The sequence below is a fragment of the Oculina patagonica genome, chromosome 4 (assembly GCF_052425735.1).
Source record: "Oculina patagonica isolate OP01 chromosome 4, crgOcupat, whole genome shotgun sequence".
Lineage (NCBI taxonomy): Eukaryota > Metazoa > Cnidaria > Anthozoa > Scleractinia > Oculinidae > Oculina > Oculina patagonica.
In genome coordinates, this window is record NC_135761.1 from 24,154,142 (window position 1) to 24,172,227 (window position 18,086).

Here is an 18,086-nt window from a genome sequence, read left to right on the forward strand (position 1 = left end):
TACTGACCAGGGAAAGATGATTTATGACAAACCATGCTTAGCAACAGAGCATGCAGTTTATTTTACGATTTTCACTTATTGAATGTACAGTGTTGTTAACACTCCCCGTTTCTGGCCTTCATACCGTATTCTCCAGCTTTATAAAAGCTCAATAAGTTCTTTACGGCTCATAAAGAAAGATTTAAGTTATTTTTTGATAAGTTTTATGTTGAATAAATGAAGACTAAAATACAAATACGTTTAGTCGAATAGTGGCGATAGTAAGCGAGGTAGTAAAGAATTAACAATGTGATAACAATTTTTCTTCCATGAGTTGTATGTACTTGACAAGTATAAGATATCTACTGGGATTAAGCCCCGTATTTATTTAATATTTTGAATCACAGACCGAGTCTAAATTGATTAACACGAGAGTATTCTCAGGGAATCTTAAGTCCATATTTCTGTTGGTTGGTAAACTTTATATGTGGATGTGGAAATTGCTGCAAGTAAAAAGAAACAAAAATCTGTTTTAGTTTTTGTTTACTATAAGTAGATACCCTTCGTGGTCTATTGCAAATTTGTAAATCTAATTGGTTCTATTTAACAATTAGATAGCCTGCAGAACAGGCGGTTTATTTTTTGCGGGGTTATTACGAGGTCGCGCGAAGCGCGACCCCACGAGCGCGAAGTGCGAGGGAAAAATAAACCGCGGTTTATTTTTCCTTCGCGCTTCGCGTTCGCCCTCACGCGACCCGCAAAATAAAAACTCGCACTTCGCGCTTCGACCCGCAAAATAAACCGCCTGTTCTGCAGGCTACAATTAGACCGCTCGATTACGGTTTCTATTGACTTTGATAGATGGCTCGGAGATCCGATCAGATTGCAAGGTCTCCATCAGTTGGTCACTGGGTTATGCTAATCGCTGGTAGAACACGGTCGTGCACGAGTTGCCTTTTTTCTCAGCCCGGCTGCGCCTCATTCGGACTCTGAGTAGTTGCAATTGTTTGACGGCCCTGTAATTCGTCTTGTGCCGCGTCCCATTTTCTCTGCGTTCCAGAGAAAAGATGGGACACGCTTTTGGAACACTCAACAGAGAATTTTATTTCTATTGAAAATTTTTACGGAAGTGAATTTAATTAAAGGCGGGTTAAATAAGATCTAAAAATATTACTTCATGGAATCAGCCCTGTGTATATAAAGAAGACTGAACTCATGACTTAACACCGACTAATGCTCACTTTGACTTACTTCATAAATTCAGGCGATCTTGCAATGACGTTTTCAAACTCTGCGTAGGATAACAAGCCATCTTCGTCCAAGTCTGCTTCCTCTAGTAGCTTCAGAAACAAAATTAAACGAAAGCATTTATTTTATATACTAATTATGAGATATCAAACAGAATCAGGTTTGTTAACTTTCACAAGCTAGCTTTCGGAGTCATCACAGCGCGATGCGCCCCCAAGTTCACGTGACAGATAACTCATTACATTACTGTAATTATCAGGCGCCGTGAAGGCTCCGAAAGCTTGTGAAAGCTAAAAAACTTGATCATACCTGTTTGGTATCTCAGATCATTTCTGTTCTGTTGTTAATGTTTGACGAGATCACTTTTTTATTTCCTTAAATAGCCTACAAATCATTCGGGCATGATAAATGCAATTTTTGCAAGTTGCTCCCGCAAAACAAGTCGAGAAGAAAAGCTGTACTTAAAGAAATGTTTATGAGTATACCTTGTCAGAGACAAACTCCATTTCGTCATCTGTGAGTTCATTAGCTGTGATGGCTCGCAAGGTTTGTTTGAGATCTTCCTTGCCGAGGTACTCGTCCTGATCAAAGTCTTGATACAAGTTAAGAGAAGAATAATGATAATGAATGTTTAGAAATAAGTATGAAAATGAGTGAATGTGGGTGGGCTCGTCAGTTAAGACTGGAACACATGGTGCAGCATTATCATTTAAGTGTCGCAAGTAATTCACGTTTACCTTGGTTTTGCATTTCTACGCTCAGTGATTGCTTTAAACAGTCTTTAACAAACTCGCGCCTCCTTCTCAGCCAATCACAACCCGCGCCTTACGCTGGCTACATGTACTTGTTTCGAGTTTTGATTGGCTCACTGGACTGCCAGTGTCTGTGTTTTTTTAGAACGGCGTCAGTAATTACTTTGGGTCTGGTTTTACGACACTCAATCGAAAATCGCTCTAAAGCGCGCACCCAAATCAAATTGCAGCGTATGTTCTTCACACAACACTACGTGTAATGTTGTTGCGTGTTGTTCTTCTTGACTATTTCATCCTTGCAATTTTGCCAATGCGATATGTAAACTACCGCGTCAGTATTTTGCGCGCCCAGGGAAAGGGTATTCCCTATAGTGAACTATACGGGGAGGCGTTGCCCGAAAGGGGTATCTTTTTCAAGGTTGTTGGTAAGCCTATATTAAACGGAGGATTTTCACGAGCTGGATTATACAGAAGGGTAGGGAAAACTGTCATTTAGGTATTTACAAGGATGAATCGACCGAACTGTCGATTCATTTAAGTATTTTAATAAAGAATTAAGTAGAAATGCTGGGTGTTGCGCTAAACGGTCACTATCAATGCTTGCAGTCCGGTCATAACAGTTCATCGCGGAAGAACATGTTGGGTATGATTAATGCACAACCTACATTCATTAATGCGTAACAATCCGCAAATTCGCGAAATACCCATTAGGTCATGCCCTTTAAAGTAAGTGTTAATCAAATGCGCAACAACAGATCAACAGATCAGACTAAGTAACTTTACCAAATATCTTGAATGCGTACTTTGCTTTGAGTTCTCTGGGAGCCTGTATAAAGTTGAAAAAATTTTAAGCACTCTTTACGTTTGCGGAATAGACTCTACAAGTTACGAGCAGTAAAATTTTCCCTTCTTTGTCCATCAACGCGTGCGGAAAAAGACGGAATCTCTAACTTCTGGAAAGAAATGCCAATATTTCAGAGCTGAAAAAGAACTCATGGCGGAAGAGATCGCCAGCAATACATAACAATAGGGCTATCTTTACAAGGAAAATAACCCCGAACGCCTGGAACAGGTTTGCCTCGCGACTAAAATCAGGTTGCACTTGGTTGCAACAATAGTGGTGGCTCAGCCTAGTACCCAAGCGTTCCCTTCCCGCTTATCGATTTGGCGCGAAATTTCGTGACGTCACCGAATGACACTGAAAACCCGTTCCCAGGTTCTTACGTGGGCCTCGCGCTCGCCCGAGAGAGGAGGAGAATGCCTAGGGACTAGGCAGGTGGTGGCTTATTTGGACCAGGGTTTTGAGCTGGTCTTCTCAAGGTTCGTCTTAATTTAGGCTTAAAATATGCGTTTAAGCGCGTATTTCAAGAGCGATAAGTGTTCATCCTTTTTTCTTACTATACAGTCAATTTATATCTACAGTTGTTATTAAACTTACAGACTCGCTGAGGACTGACATCATATTTAGGAAATCGTCAAATGTTAAGCTGCCATCTCCGTCAGGTGAAAATACTTCACAGATTCGCCGTCTGAAGGGATTTTCCTATAAAAGAAATTACAAAAGAACACAATTATGTAATGAATACAGAATACAGATTATATTTGCTTCGATGAACGCTGCAGCGCTTTTCTGTAACTATGCTAAACCGAATTCATAGTAATAAAATTTAGCCGATAATATAACACTCAATGCCTTAAAGCCAGTGCAGTGTACTAGTTTGGTAGAGCCTGTTGACCAGACGTTATGCTCGGTGAGGCTTACAGTTGGTAGTGAGACAAGGTATTTTTTTTTTTTAATCATTCCTTGAGAATAAAACCTCGTGTACTGAAAGCTCTTCTTTGACGCCTCCTTCAGTATTTCTCCGAAAAGATGCGTTCCTGCAACCCTAACGCAGCTGTAGGCCAATTTCGTGAAACCTGTGCCAAGCGCAGAAAAAGTCGCAAACCCAAGCCAACGAATAGCTTTAGCTTTATATCAAAATGGTCATAGTAGAATAGATGAGTATTATTTAGGCAGTACTGGTTTTCCTTACTTTTAGCTCTGGAAGTTGTTGGAGGAACTTATACTTCAACTTTGGCTGAACTTCAAGTTCCGTGAAGTCATCGGGTATAAGTACTGTGTTTAAGTCTCTATATCTCTGATGAATCCTAAGGAAAAATAAATCAAACAGCTTCATTTTTAAAAAAAAGAAATTGAGTACACTTTGCCGACTTTGGTGTACGATAGCCCGCTGCAAACAAGAGAACGTAAACAAGGCGAGAATTTTTATGACTTTAGTTCATCTAGGACTATAATGGATATAAAATTATTGCTAATCTTGTGAAATTCAGTGCGATACCTCTCAAAATATACTGCTGAGGAAATTCAGTATTATACTTTTAAGCGTCGCCTTTAAAAGTTAACCCAATAGAAAGTACTGTCACTGTGGCTATTTAGAAAAAAAATAAGAAATAATCACTTATTAAAAGGAGAGTTTTGTTAAACCATAGTTAGTAACCTTGCAAAATAATGGCCAGAAATCTTAAACGATTTAAATGTGACTATTTCAAAGTAATTTTGTCGCTTCCTTTAGTAACAAAGTGTAGCTAACGGATCGTCGAAGAATAGACTAGTACCGCTCTACAAATTAAAATCATTGTTATTGTTTGTATTTCCAAATGATCTAGCTGTTGAGTACTTCTCAAAACTAACATTTCCTAAGATAGGTGAACGCGTCTTTAAAATTCATCTTTAAAGCTATACGTTTCTGCTGTTATATTTTGGCGTTTTACGTAATTGAAATGCACTGGACTGATACACGAAGAATGCTACACCACACTTTATAACGTGTTGCAAAAATTGTGTTTTTTTTTTATAAAAAATAATGTCGGTATCAAAATTAAAATATAATGACAAGATAAATATACCGTAATATAGAGTTTAAATACCCACCTTAAAATATCAGCTCGATTAAAGTAAGTACAGTCCTGAACAGAAAAACAGTAAACATCGATCAGTTATTAAAAATAACGGTAAAAGAAAATGTTTATATTTGAATGATACCAACGGTTTATGGAAAAACCTGATAGTCTTCGAGCTGATCTTCCGTGAAAGCTGCTTGTTTGTTCCCCATAGCAAAAAAGCCAAGTTTTTTGGGGAAAAGCAGTGAGATATTCTTGGTTTGCTTGAAAGATTGGCAAGATAGTTTTAGTTTTAAGAGCGGGTTTTCTTCGCCGAAGTGGATCGTAATGATTTAGTTTAAATCTGTGGCACCTGTTCTCCACCATTAAATAGAATGAAAACAAAACAAGCGACTGCATTGGTACTTCTATTAAAAAGAACATGTTTGCATTTGTTTTCTTGTTTTGAATACCCTTTATGCTTACAGCTTATAACGAGCCCTGATTTTACATGTATTCCTGCTGTTACAGACCTCATTTGTTAATAATTAATAACTGTTTAAAGAATTATTCCAATCCGTCATTGTTGAGATTAAATATGTCTTGGAATAATTTGCACGCTACCGCTGTGAAAAGATATTTCTCCAGTTGGCCTAGTGGATTTTGTCTTAGTGAGTGCATGGTTGATGATTGCGTGACCTCTGGCGTGACATTTATATTTAATCGTGCGTCACGTAAAAGGAATCATGTAGGCAAAAAACCCCCATGGTACCATGGGTATGGGTGAGTTGACGGCGATTACAGCAAAGGTCTGATAAAGTAGTGAGATCACAGCCCGCAAAAAACCGTAAAACGTCCGTTATCCTCACATCATTTTACGACTTACAAAAGAATCGGAAGAATCAAATGTCACTCTTATGACCCCTTGAAAGTTCCCTGCTTATTTCGTGTATACTACAGTAAACATGGAAAAGGTTTCTGTTTTACATACAGCGGAAAAGATAAAGTTCTTTCAGAAATATTTTTTAGTGGAAATGCGACTTCTGAAACGTCTCGTTTCCATTTTTCTCTCCGTTCGACGAATTTTCGTTGGTAGCAGCAGGGAGGGGTGCGTAGGAACCAAAGCTGTCACGTGGACCGGCTGAAGTATTAAAACGAAACAGAAATCTTTCGAAACCTTGATCAACCATGTTTCTTCTGGTGAGATCCTGATCGGCGGAGCTGGGGTAAGGATTTTCGGTTGAATTTAGCAATTGACTTCTATTAAGTGATTGATTTTAATAATGCTTACGTCTAAAACAAAGTTTGTGTGCGACATTGCGGTTTGACTAGAAATTCAGACATGCACGCGGCTCAGGCATGACAGATTTCAGTGCTTTTTGCGCCCAATATATGGATAAATTATTTAGATTTCTAACACGCTAATGCATAGGTTTAGTAGCGCTAAAAAGAAGCCTAATATCCAGTACTGGTAGCTCGTGACATTAGAAGATTGATTAATCGTAGTTTGTGTGTAAATGAATGAACCCCAGAGGGGTGGTGTGGGGTATCGGACTGGGGAGCACTCTGTCCAGCATCCCCACTGGTCTCAGTGCTCGTCAGTGGGCAGAAACTTGTAAGGCGGATAAAGTGTGTGTCCAGGCAGAATGTCCTTTACTGCTGGAACTATCCTTGTTTCCATCAGTAGAAGTATCTCTACTCCCCCTCCCCCTGGATGGGATGCTAGTTCCTTGCAGGGTTACCACCCAGCATTAAATTTTCTGAAAAATTCCCCCGTTATGGTTCTGATAAAATACCGTACATTATAACAATGGCTTAAATTCTTGTGTCTTGTCTATGTGAATGTAAAGTAATTATAATAGGTAAATGCCCCGTTAAATACTACTGAAAAATCAAAGAGTTCAAATACCATAAAAGCTTTGTTACCCCCCCTCTAATAAGCCAAGCCTCCCGTTTGGAAGTAAAATTCCCCCCCCCCCACCTCTCTCTATAATGTAGATGGTAAATCATGACAATTTATGAACAAGAAAACAAAGCAACTTTTCGCTTATAAACCTTTAGTTTAGCGAAAATGTTTGTGAAAATATGTCAACAAACAGCACTAATATATCATTTGAAATAAGCCCCCACACTACTTTCTACTTTCTTTCACTACTTGACTCCTGAACCGGCCTAAACCGGCCGCAAAGGACGGGGCATTTGTCCCGCTTGTGACGTCATCACCTTTCACCCAGAAAGGCCACATCTATGCTCAAATTCTGAAGCAGAAGAAGACCTTTACAATGATACCTAAACCAGCGCGATTAGATTAATGGAGCTTGAAATATGCACTACAACGAAAAAATCAGAGGAAAATTGCCTCTTTCCACCCCTTTGCTTGTCCACGGTAAGTAGTTCTTGCCTCGTTTGCGCTTTCGCGGAAATTCTTCTACTAAAAAGAAGCCTGCTAGAAGGCCAAACACTGCAGCAAAAAGAAAGGAAGAAGATAAAAAGGAAAAGCGAAAAAAAAAACAAAAAACGAAAAGCCTAAAGTGGTAGGATGGTTTATCGTCCAAAAACTGTCAAAATTTTGATTTGTGCGCGTGCACGAGCTAAAAAGTTGTGAAACGTGATTCTGGTGAGAAATAAGGATGCATTTTTGTGTTTCGAGGGCCGTTTTGAGGGTTTTGGAGCTATTTTAGCTTATAATAGACCTTAAAAGGTCAAAACGTCTAAAAAATGCGTTATTTTGGAAAATCTCCAGGAGCCAAAGGGTTAATAAGCCCCCCTCTCTAATTAATTAAGCCCCTCTTCAAAAGGGCTTTAAAAAAAAGAAATACCTCCTCCCCTCTGGGAGGGAAACTTATGGTAAATGTAACAAATAGTGAAGTTCAAGTAGTCTCTAAAGTACAGTATATATATATATTACCCATAGACTGTGATTGCTTTCGTTTAAAATGTAGCATTGAGATAGAGGATTCAAGGGCAGCACTTAGTTCATTCTTTAGTTGATAATTATTATCTAGAGATGTAGGAAAACTGCAATCTGTTTGAGTTAGCAAGGAGTTTGAGATAACCACGGTCAAGATATCAATAGTGAAGTTATTTTTATAGTAACTGAGAGAAAGAATACAACCAAATCTGAGGTAAAAATTTGACTTTTTGTCTGAGATAGCAAGAAGTTTGAGATACGCAAGAGATATCAGGGTTCTACTCTAACATAAACAATTAAACTCTGTGTCTAAAAATTAAATTGATTTGAACCCACCTAGAGCTGGAACAGCAAATTTATGGTACAAGTTGTTACAAGATATGGAAATAATTCTGGCACTTATAACCTTAGTTGTGCTTCTTATTTCTAATGTTTGAAAAGATTTTTCTTATGGACATTTGGCAAGATGCTAAAACTTTTATATGTATAATATACTGTAAAATTCTGGTTATAACCTGCCCCGCTTATAAGCCCCCTTGGGTATGGGCCCATCTACATGTACCTGGAAACATAAAAAGTACATCCGGTTATAAGCCCCCAGATATAAACCCCCGCTCTGTGGATGACAGTACTTAATGGGCTAAATGAAATGCTTAATATTATGGTTTTTTTTTTACTTTTTAACCTAACTTATTTAAGCCCCCCCCCCCCCCCCCCCCTCGGATATCAGCCCATTTGTTTATAAGCCCACCCTAACCCCCTTACAAAGTTGTATAAGCCCAGGGCTTATAACCAGAAATGTATATATGGTAATCATTTTAGTACCTGGCTTGATTATAGTGAAAACCATTTTAAATTTCATTCCTGTTTTGTAGGAATGCTCAGACTACAAATGTGGCTGATCATGGACTGACATCAGCTTCACTTGAAGAATTTAAACACATTACTGATGAAAAAGCAATTTCAGGTAATTCGTATGTACAAGAAATCAGAACTACCAGTATGTAAAAATTTCTACTGAAGGAATAGTTTTTATCAAAATTTGGACATGTAATTTTTTCTATTATATTCTTTAATCATATGTTGATGCGAATCATATTAGAACTAAAGACAAATGTTGGGTGGTGACTATTTATATATGTAGCTGCATGAAGCATAATTGCAAGAAAAGCTCCCTCCTCCAATTTCAAGACTTTTCAGTTTGTAACTTTCATTTATTTTCCCAGTGCAACATTTGAAGCAGGGTATGGGACACTTGCAGTATTTTAAGAAACAGCTTGTTTACCATCATCATCATTATCATTTGTTGTTATTGCACCATGGGTCGAATAAGGCCTTAAACAGCATGTCTAAAGTCCCTCACAGATATAATGCTTATGGCTGTTAATGACAAACCTCCCCCCCCCCTCCTCTGCTGCCAATTTCAAAGAAGGTTTTGATAAACTTGGAGAACTTTTTTAACTAATGGGGTGAGAAAGCAGGACTGATATATTTTCATCGATTAAATTGGGGTCCTATGTTCTTCAAGAGATTACTGAGATAAGAACTCAGGAAGAAATATAATGATAACAACACCGTATTACGATAACTATAACAACAGTGCTTTTATTTTAACATACAAATTTTTATACAATATATATCGACACAAATACCAATGAATCCCAGTAATGTTTCTTCACTACAATGTAATGAAGGAACCAAAATCTGACTGTCAATATATAGCAGCCTTTTGATTTTGTTGAGACATTTTCCTAACATATTTACAGTTTGTTATATTTAACACTATTACTAACAAAAACTGCCACGTGGGTCAGGGTACTGCAAAAAACTTCCCCTATATTCTCCCAATAATTTACATTGGCATAAGGTTTTTACCGTAACAAAGTTTTTTTGGGGTTGAATTGCACAATTTTACATTTTTGTTTGTTTGTTTTTAATTTTTTTTTTGTTTTTGAGAAAAAAATATTTTGATTTTTTTCAATAATTGTGTTTTGTTGTTTTTCTTTGAATTTCCTTTTTTTTCCTGTTTTTGGTTTTTGTATTTCCATCGTTAAAATACGCGGTGTAACCGAAACGGATTGTACAAAAAAGAATTGTTTACATGTAGGAGCAGGTCGTAGGAGCATATTGAATGGTCCTTTACAAACATGTGATTGAAATTTCGCCCGCTTTGTCAGCGGTTTACCACAACATAAACAAGAATAACTCATTACGTCACGCAACGTACCGAAACGTTTCGCGACGTCGGCAGTTTGAGCCGGAGAGCAAAAACACCTGTAAAACGACGAGCTAAAATGCCGATAATGGCTAGTAAAATCTCCAAAACAACAACTAGCATGTTACTTACACTAAGTTACTCATTCTGAGCTAAAGATCGCGATGGCGAGGCCAAGTTCGTCGCGTGTGAGCGAAGTTACAACTTGTCGATTTCACGTCGAGCACTTGTACATGTACAATGTAGTTTTTTCATTCTAGTTTTTCGAAGAGCAAATCCTTTCCTCGCGGAAAGATAAGTCTAGTTCACTTCTCCAAGGGGCTGATCTTCAGAACTCTCCCTGGCAGCTTGGACACTTGGGATAACAGGCTAACGTACTTTCCCTTGAAGAAATCTCGTTCCCGCGAGGTGGCAGCCAGCTGTCGTTGCAGTTGTTCCAGCTCTTTCACTAAATTATCCCTTGTAACTTCAAGACTGTTCTTATTTTCGATTCTTCGCATTCTGGAATGCTGTGCATAGCCTCTATTTTTCAATGTTCTTCGTCGTTGCTTCACTCGTGCGATCTCTTCTTTTGACAGCCCTCTGAGTTTTAGGAGGCTGTTGATCTCTTTAACACCGAGCTCTCGCAGCTCTTTGTCGGTAAACAGAGCTTCTTTGGCACTCATTTCTTGGGGGAAAAAGTATCCGGTGCTTGTGGAGCTGCTTTCGGAAGGAGATGGGCTCGTGTTTGATCGCTCTGAAGCTTTATCGTCTTCATAGAGTTGTTGCGGCGGGAAAGTCTCGCTGAGCCATGCGGGCATTCCGTTGAGGTCCAGGGTTGATTCTGGAACACTTTGCGCGCTTTCTTCTTTTTCCTCTGAGGGAAACCAGAGATTAGGGACAGGTCTGTCATATATCAATGTTAGCGACGAAGGGATCGTGATCACTAAAGGTGGATTAGAGGTCTCGTTGTTGCTAATGTTTGTGGGCATCATCTTGAAGATATTTTTACTATCAACTAGTGATGAGCGACTCCAAATGAAAAATCACAGTACAAATCAGCTCCTCTGGCGTGGTGAAGACACACAGAACTTGAATCGGCTTGGAAGCTTTCAAATAAGACTTTGAGATTAAGCAGCGAAGATGCTTTTCACAAATGACAATCGAAGACTCGATCACAACACGTGTATTCAGTTCGATGGATGGCGAGAAATGGGGAGCTCTTTTTATATGTGACCGGTTTAAACCAGCGCAAGAGCCAACAAGGATTGCACCACGAAAGCACCAAATTTTATTTATGGTATGATGTAATGTTGCTAAAAACGATCCTATTGTTATTCGACCAATCACACGAGAGAACGTCGGGCATGTCCGGGCAGTCACCAAGCAACGTCTGACTTCGATGACGAACGGGGAATCCCCTAGCACGGCGTTTCGTGACAGGTTTTTGACAAGCCGGCAAAGCGCTTTAAAAACGTTTGAATTATGCGGAATTTTCTTCAATCGTTTCGTCTGTATGATCCAGAAATTTAGCATTACTTCTGGGCCGAAAATAGCTATGCAGGCCCTTGAATTCTTGTTTCTTCGGCAGCGTTTGAAACGCGCTATTACGTTCAAGTGATGCAACCTGCATTAATTTTATTCAATGAAGTTTATTCAACAAATTTGCCCGCTCGGAAATAAGCCCATCAACAACGACGTAATAGTTATAAGAAAGCCCTGTAAATTATGTTAATTTAAAGCGAAGGAGATACGGTATTTTTTGAAATTCTTGCCGATCAGCGCGTTCGATTTAATAATTCAAAGCAAAGTCGTGTAATTTGTTTTTGTGATCAATCGAGCGTATAAAGTTGACACGTCACCATAAATGTCGTGTAGCATTACAACTCCTCGGTTAAAAACATTGCTATACCCTCTAATTGATTTTTCAATTGTCAATCTTCTCTGTTCTTTGACGAAAAGTTTAAATATAGACATGACTTGTTATTACCATATAAATTCATTTAACAGAAAATCCATTAGGGGTATGCAAATGTAAAGCGCTCTGTTAGCGATCAAACTCCGTTATAAAACATGTACCAAAAGCAAAATATACGAAACAACCGTTTTCTATTTTTTTGTCCTTCAGTATTTTTTTAATTTAAATCTGCGCGTTCTAAAAACTGATTACTGTAAACGAGAGACTTAGTTCACCTGTATGCTAATGTAATTTCAATTTCATGACACTGTTAATGAAATTATTTCGTCACTTCCCGATTTAGTAAATCGAATTTGTGATTTACCAGGAGCATGGAAAAATTAAGGTTTTTCAAAGGAGAAAATATTTAGGACGGGAACTTACTTATTCGTTTTCTTTTCAGTTTAATGCTACGACCATTGCCTTTAATATTGTTTTCCACTGGTAGTATTTACAAAGCATTTGTAACGCTTTGACTGTCAAGAACAATTGAATGATGACATGACAAAATTTAGAAAATAACTGTGGATTCAGTTTTTACCCAAAAAGGATACGATTTAAGCCCGTTTGTGTAGAAGGGGAGAAAACAATGCGGCTAACGCTATGCGTACACAGACCGCGTGGCGAGTGAGAAGGGTAGAGGGGTCAAAGAACCGGTTTACATCGATTATCAACTTATCTCGGAGCCAAAACCATGTTGAATGAAAGTCAATATATATAAATGAGGGGCTGGAGTTTCCAAATACACTCAAAAAAGAATTGAAGTAAGGTTACACAGCATTTGATTACGATGAAAAGCTGAGTTGTATCGCTCTAAAAGGTCTCTAAAGTCACGCTCGTAAACGCCGGCACGCGACGCTTATAACGTAAAAGACAGGAGAAGTCAATATAAGTTGAATGCAGTATTTTTGGAAGGCGAATCGGCGAAAAAAGAATTCTCGCGTCTTGGGAAAAACCTCCCTGGGCTGTGATCGTAATGAACTCGTAAAATTGACGGCAAAAATGCGCCCACCGAGGTGGTCATGAATCATGAATATGAGTGCTGTGATCTTTGAATGAACATTTTCCACGTGGGTTCGTGATGTCGATTTGTCGTCCCATTATTCAGCCGAAAGGCGCGCGAAAAGCCTCAAGTGGAGGCCGCTCATGGTTTTCATTAAGACTAGTGTATCCTTAATTAAAATGCTTCAAGATACAAGAGAGAATATCATCGATCTTGACTGATATCAAGGCTATGAATTTATTTAGTGCAAAAACATTATTTTTGAATTGAGTTTATTCAAAATTTGCCCAGCTTTGCCCGATGCTGCCTGTTTTGTTTATTCTGCGTCATCGTGTTATTTAAGCACCAGTCTCCTTGCAACACGGTACCCTGGTAACGAGGCTGAACTTGAGCAATTAGAAATATCACATAACGCCGTTTTGCGTCAGTGATCTAAATTTGGACTCAATGCTGTGTGAATTCAGTGAGCCTATATAAGTAGTTATATATATTAAAAAAATTCTGCCTTGGCTCCGAGGCTAATGGGAATAGAACAACACCAAAAATGTTTATTTAAATATCTCTCAACCGCAATGTTATTTGTTTATTTTATTCTCTTAGTTTCAGAGCCAAGTTAGATTTGTATAGTAGTCTATCGTAATTATATAGGGCATGTAAGCTGTCAATTGGATGGATTATGTTCAGATATTCCATTTTTTAAGGGGCACTGCCATGATTTGGGGAAGCTTAAAAAACATACCTGCGTTCGAGGGGTGGGGGGGGGGGGGGGGGGGGGGCATCAAGCCGGCGCATTTTCCGGTTTCCCAAGCACTCAGTGACGAGGAGTATTTCTACTTCTCCCTACATGGGAATGTCCATTGAAGGATTACTTCCAGCATTAAATTCACCCATAGTCCTCTACTAACTATGATTCGCCGGTGCTCATTTATACTGTTACACCTGGGTGGAGAGAGGCACTATGCGAGTTAAGTGTCTTGCCCAAAACAGAAAGCAGTGACCCCCGACCTGGGCTCAAACCAGGACCGCTCGATCTGGAGTTCAGCGCGCTAACCACAAGGCCACTGCAGCTTATATGCGTTATACATGTATGGCCCTGAAAAAACTTTTCGATTTTGTGCAAAAAAATTCAACGAGGACAGACACTCGTTAGAAAGTGAGGATGTCTGAAGATGGCTAGCATAAAAAAGATTACAATATGGACAAATCTTTAAAATATTGTGACCAACTTAAAAATTCACTTTTTAAAGCCGTGTTTGGTTCTGTTCTTTTGAACATTTGCAAAAGTGACTTGTTGAATTGTCATTTTTGTTTTTTATTTCCCTAAAAAACCTTTCAGACGTTCAATGATCTGAAACGTGATCGAGCTACACACGATAGATATTGCTTCAGGTTTTTCAACAGCAAAGTAAAATATCCCTTTTGTGTTGGCAATAAACAGGCCTGTTGTATTGGATTAGCTTACAATGCACTCAGGAAACGATATTGCCCGAGTTCTTATAGATGTGAGAAAATTTCGCGTGAATTAAAGTGTTTTTGACGCCCGTGAAGGTCATGTCTTCGAACACTGTTCCTTCATTTCCAATCGGCCAGGTTATCGTCGTTGAAGGAATCGAGCTCGAGATACAAAGACAACTTGGTAGTGGTGCTTTTGGCGTTGTATTCAAGGCAAGAGACCTGCTCGCTAGCGACAACGTTTTTTACGCTTTGAAAGATGTTGTGTGTCTGAATTCGTCGTCCATTGGCAAGGCAATCAGCGAAGTTGAAACTCTTCGTCGGGTGAATCACGACTTTATAGTTAAAATCATCGCGGCTGATCAGTTTGAAGACTCACGTGGGGGATTTCACGTGCTGATTTTGACTGAATACTGCTCGGGTGGTACACTGAACGATAGGTTATCGCAACCGAGTAGCGAGGAGAAAACCCTTAAATGGTTGAGCCAAATGGCAAGTGCTTTGAGCTATCTACACTCGCGCCAAATCGTTCACCGTGATTTAAAACCAGACAACGTCTTGCTCAGCGATTCCACGAGCGAGGACTTGAAGCTTGGCGATTTTGGCTTGGCAAGAGAGTTTATGGCGTTGAAAAGGGTGGATTCAAACTGTTCAAGAATCGGTTTAGCTCAGTACTACATGCGTTCGGGGACAGGCCCTGCTCATTGGATGGCCCCAGAGGTCTTCACTTGCCGCTATACAGAAAAAGCCGACGTTTTTTCTTTGGGGGTGTTATTCAACGCGATTCTTGTACGAGACTTTGCTTTCTCTGGCAACGAGAAGCGATGGTATGGCGCATTTGTGAAAGTCTCAGGGCAGGTTAAAATTGGCCTTGGTTACGCCATGGCGGTACTCGGCCCTGCTGCCATGACGGAGTTTACTCACGATTATCTGCTGAACGAGGAGAATGGATTCCGAAGTTTGATCTTAGATACTTTGAATTATGTCCCACACGAAAGGCCAAGAGCGGAGGAAATCTACTACAGATTAGAGGAGATTGCTACTAGTATTCGCCTTCAATGGTCAGGCGAAGAAAATCTTCACGCTAGGCGCACAAAGAGGGAAAAAAAGCGCCGGTCAAGAATTAGAAACAAGTGTTCTATTGCCTAGACAGTTTGAAGTTTTTAAATCAAATGAACCGCAGATTAAAGGGCGAGCCAATATAACCAATTGCAAACACAGTCGCCTGCATGTATATAATTTTTTATCTGCGGTTATTGCCAACAATACTAAGATTTACTGTTGTATAGCTTTTTATTATCAATTATAATTGTACAATTCCCGTCTAAGTTCTAATATACTTGATTACACATGCCGAATTGTTTTCAAATCAAAGGAAATGTAAAAAATATTGGTTTAAAATTTTCTATAACCGGAAGAGTAATATTGAAAGCTTTATAGCAAGCGTGGATATCTGTATCTTTTGAGGAAGATTTTAAAAACAAATTGCAAAGTAAACCCCGAGCTTGATTTCATTGGAGAGGACAGAGTATTTGAAAGAACGGTGACAGTTCTTGGGTAAAGGTATGGCGTAGTATTCCCCGTTTGGCGTTAGTCGGCGGCAAGCATTGTCGGTTTGTGGGAAGGCCAGAGACAATATGTCGGGTGGGTGTATGTAAGGCTAAACTGGGAGAACATTAGTATGAGAGTGCAACAGTGAAAACGCAACTATATTGCCATTTAGTTTCGTGAGGGTTTGTTTAATCGTTACTTTCGAGTCGTTACTTAAAGATGTACGCAAATTTAAGGTCGGATACTTCCTTAGAATGAAAAAGTACTAAATACATACAGGTAGTTTAGCACAATACAAATGTATTGTAGAGTCATTATATATTGCATGTGGTAAAAATATTCGCAGTTAAATTTTAACCAGTCTTTCCTACAAGTTTTTCGGTTGGTACAATCAAAACTTTGTGTGTGGTTTATGGACATTTTTTGAATTTATGGTGATTATTCTGCTACTTACAACCATTTAAAGGTCAAATGAACAGAAATTTTGTTTTTTGTTATTTTTTGCCCATGTGTTTATTAAGAGCCAAATAAACATATCCCAAAGTTTCAAAGCAATCGGCCATTACATCGAAGAGATATTGCAAGTTGAAAAATGCTTTTTTTAGGCTGTCATAATCGTAGAGTGCTCGGAAAAGTTGTCGGAAAATTGTCGGAAATAAAAACTTGTGACGTCATAATTGGTGTTTTTGAAGACGACCGCAGACCGATTCCGCAGACGGCACCTTAAATCTAAATAATTGTGTTTAGTAACATTTCAAGCAGTTATTTCGTTCTGTTCGGCCGTTTTTCAGTGGATTGATTGTTGGTTGTTGTTAAGAGAGGCTCATTTTTTTTAATAGAATAGCTAAAGCACAAAAATAGCTTAAAGTTTTGTTTGCTGTCGTTTTGCATGTCATGTGAGACAAAGGTTGAATGCACGCTGGTATGAAAACAAATCAGGAATCTCTATTGTTCTTTCTCATTAGCATTTAACGTTAATGAGCAGAATTATCTGCACGCCCGTTAACTATGCACGTGCGTTTTGAATTTTGGTACAGTTCAAAGTTCTGCACGCGCGTTAACTATGCACGTGCGTTTTGAATTTTGGTACACTTCAAAGCCGTTCTCTGCCGAACAACAACGTGAAATGACGAAATTCTGCGTATTTTGGACAACGTCAGCCACGACGGCTAATTTTTGGTTTCTCTAATTTTTGCTTTCTTTAAATATTCAGCGGGAGCTTGTTCTTAAAGCGATAAATAAGCAGAATGCGTCCGGAAAGCTGCGAGATTCTCAAGTAAAATATAAATTCATTTTGCACCAGACGTTGTCATTGACAATGGCGTCGGTGCGGTCTGCGGAATCGGTCTGCGGTCGTCTTCAAAAACACCAATTATGTCGTCACAAACTCGTTCCATTCCTTCCATTTCAGTGCGCAGTCATTCAAAAACGTTTTCGTGAAGCCTTCGGAAATCTTCGTATTTTTTGCTGTAATTCACGCTTTAAGGCTCGGAAAGCAAAAATTGTTCTTAATTTTACTCAATAATGGATAGTTTTAGCGTTTGATTGGTTAAAATGGCATTTTGAAATTTCTGTTCATTTGACCTTCAACTAATGTGGAATAACCCTTATAATAACATATAATTACATCGCGCAAATTCAACATGCGTTTTCAAATGCGCGTTACAAACATATTGAAATAAACTTACAGTAATTATGAAGATTACATTGCATAGTTTCTTAATTTTAGGACCATACTTGCCAGTGTTATATTGGAGGAAGGTTTTTCGATTGACTGTCAAAAGTAATACCGGGTATTGCGGTAGTTTTGGAAAAACCCTCGACATGTCCTAACTAAGGGACCGGTTATTATTTAGAAGGGGTAGGGCATGTGCAAATAGGGAAGGCTATGTTCAAATTCTCCTGACCCTCCTCTTTTATGAAGCATTTTTTTTCTGCTGCCCCCCCCCCCCCCCCCCCTTACCCACTCACTCCCTTAAACCTCCCTACTATGCGTGCATAAATTTATTTATTTACCCACTTTTTCTCAGCATAAAAATTATTGTCTCTGCCCCTATTTTCACCAGCCTCAATGACAGGTCCCTAATCGGGGGTACGCCACCTATTTCGAACTAATCAGGAACAAGAATAAAAAAACGCGATTTGGTTAACACTCGTTT

At 39.0% G+C, this 18,086-nt stretch overlaps 4 protein-coding genes across 5 annotated transcripts in view; 2 read left to right on the forward strand and 2 right to left on the reverse strand.

Moving 5' to 3' along the window:
- LOC144651935 (calcium and integrin-binding family member 2-like) lies at positions 1–6,810 on the reverse strand. The gene is made up of 8 exons (XM_078512007.1): positions 5,042–6,810; positions 4,912–4,946; positions 4,013–4,127; positions 3,418–3,522; positions 2,763–2,805; positions 1,713–1,819; positions 1,231–1,319; positions 1–482 (listed from the first exon to the last, which is right to left on the reverse strand). The coding sequence occupies exons 1-8, from the start codon at positions 5,090–5,092 to the stop codon at positions 461–463; spliced, it is 567 nt and encodes a 188-aa protein (XP_078368133.1). The 5' UTR covers positions 5,093–6,810; the 3' UTR covers positions 1–460.
- LOC144651800 (uncharacterized) overlaps positions 6,037–18,086 on the forward strand; it is a 22,263-nt gene continuing 10,213 nt past the window's right edge. Inside the window, exons 1-2 of one of the 2 annotated variants that reach the window (XM_078511798.1) lie at positions 6,037–6,084; positions 8,644–8,737. The gene's annotated coding sequence lies outside the window, so the exon portion shown is untranslated. Of the gene's footprint in view, positions 6,085–8,278; positions 8,738–18,086 lie in introns of those variants that run through there. The other variant, XM_078511799.1, reaches the window with a different exon arrangement.
- On the reverse strand, positions 9,272–11,028 carry LOC144649905 (uncharacterized). The gene has a single exon (XM_078509502.1). It carries the CDS (start codon positions 10,957–10,959, stop codon positions 10,291–10,293), a length of 669 nt encoding a protein of 222 aa, XP_078365628.1. The 5' UTR covers positions 10,960–11,028; the 3' UTR covers positions 9,272–10,290.
- On the forward strand, positions 14,439–16,385 carry LOC144649904 (serine/threonine-protein kinase PDIK1L-like). Its single transcript, XM_078509501.1, has one exon. The coding sequence runs from the start codon at positions 14,476–14,478 to the stop codon at positions 15,523–15,525; it is 1,050 nt and encodes a 349-aa protein (XP_078365627.1). The 5' UTR covers positions 14,439–14,475; the 3' UTR covers positions 15,526–16,385.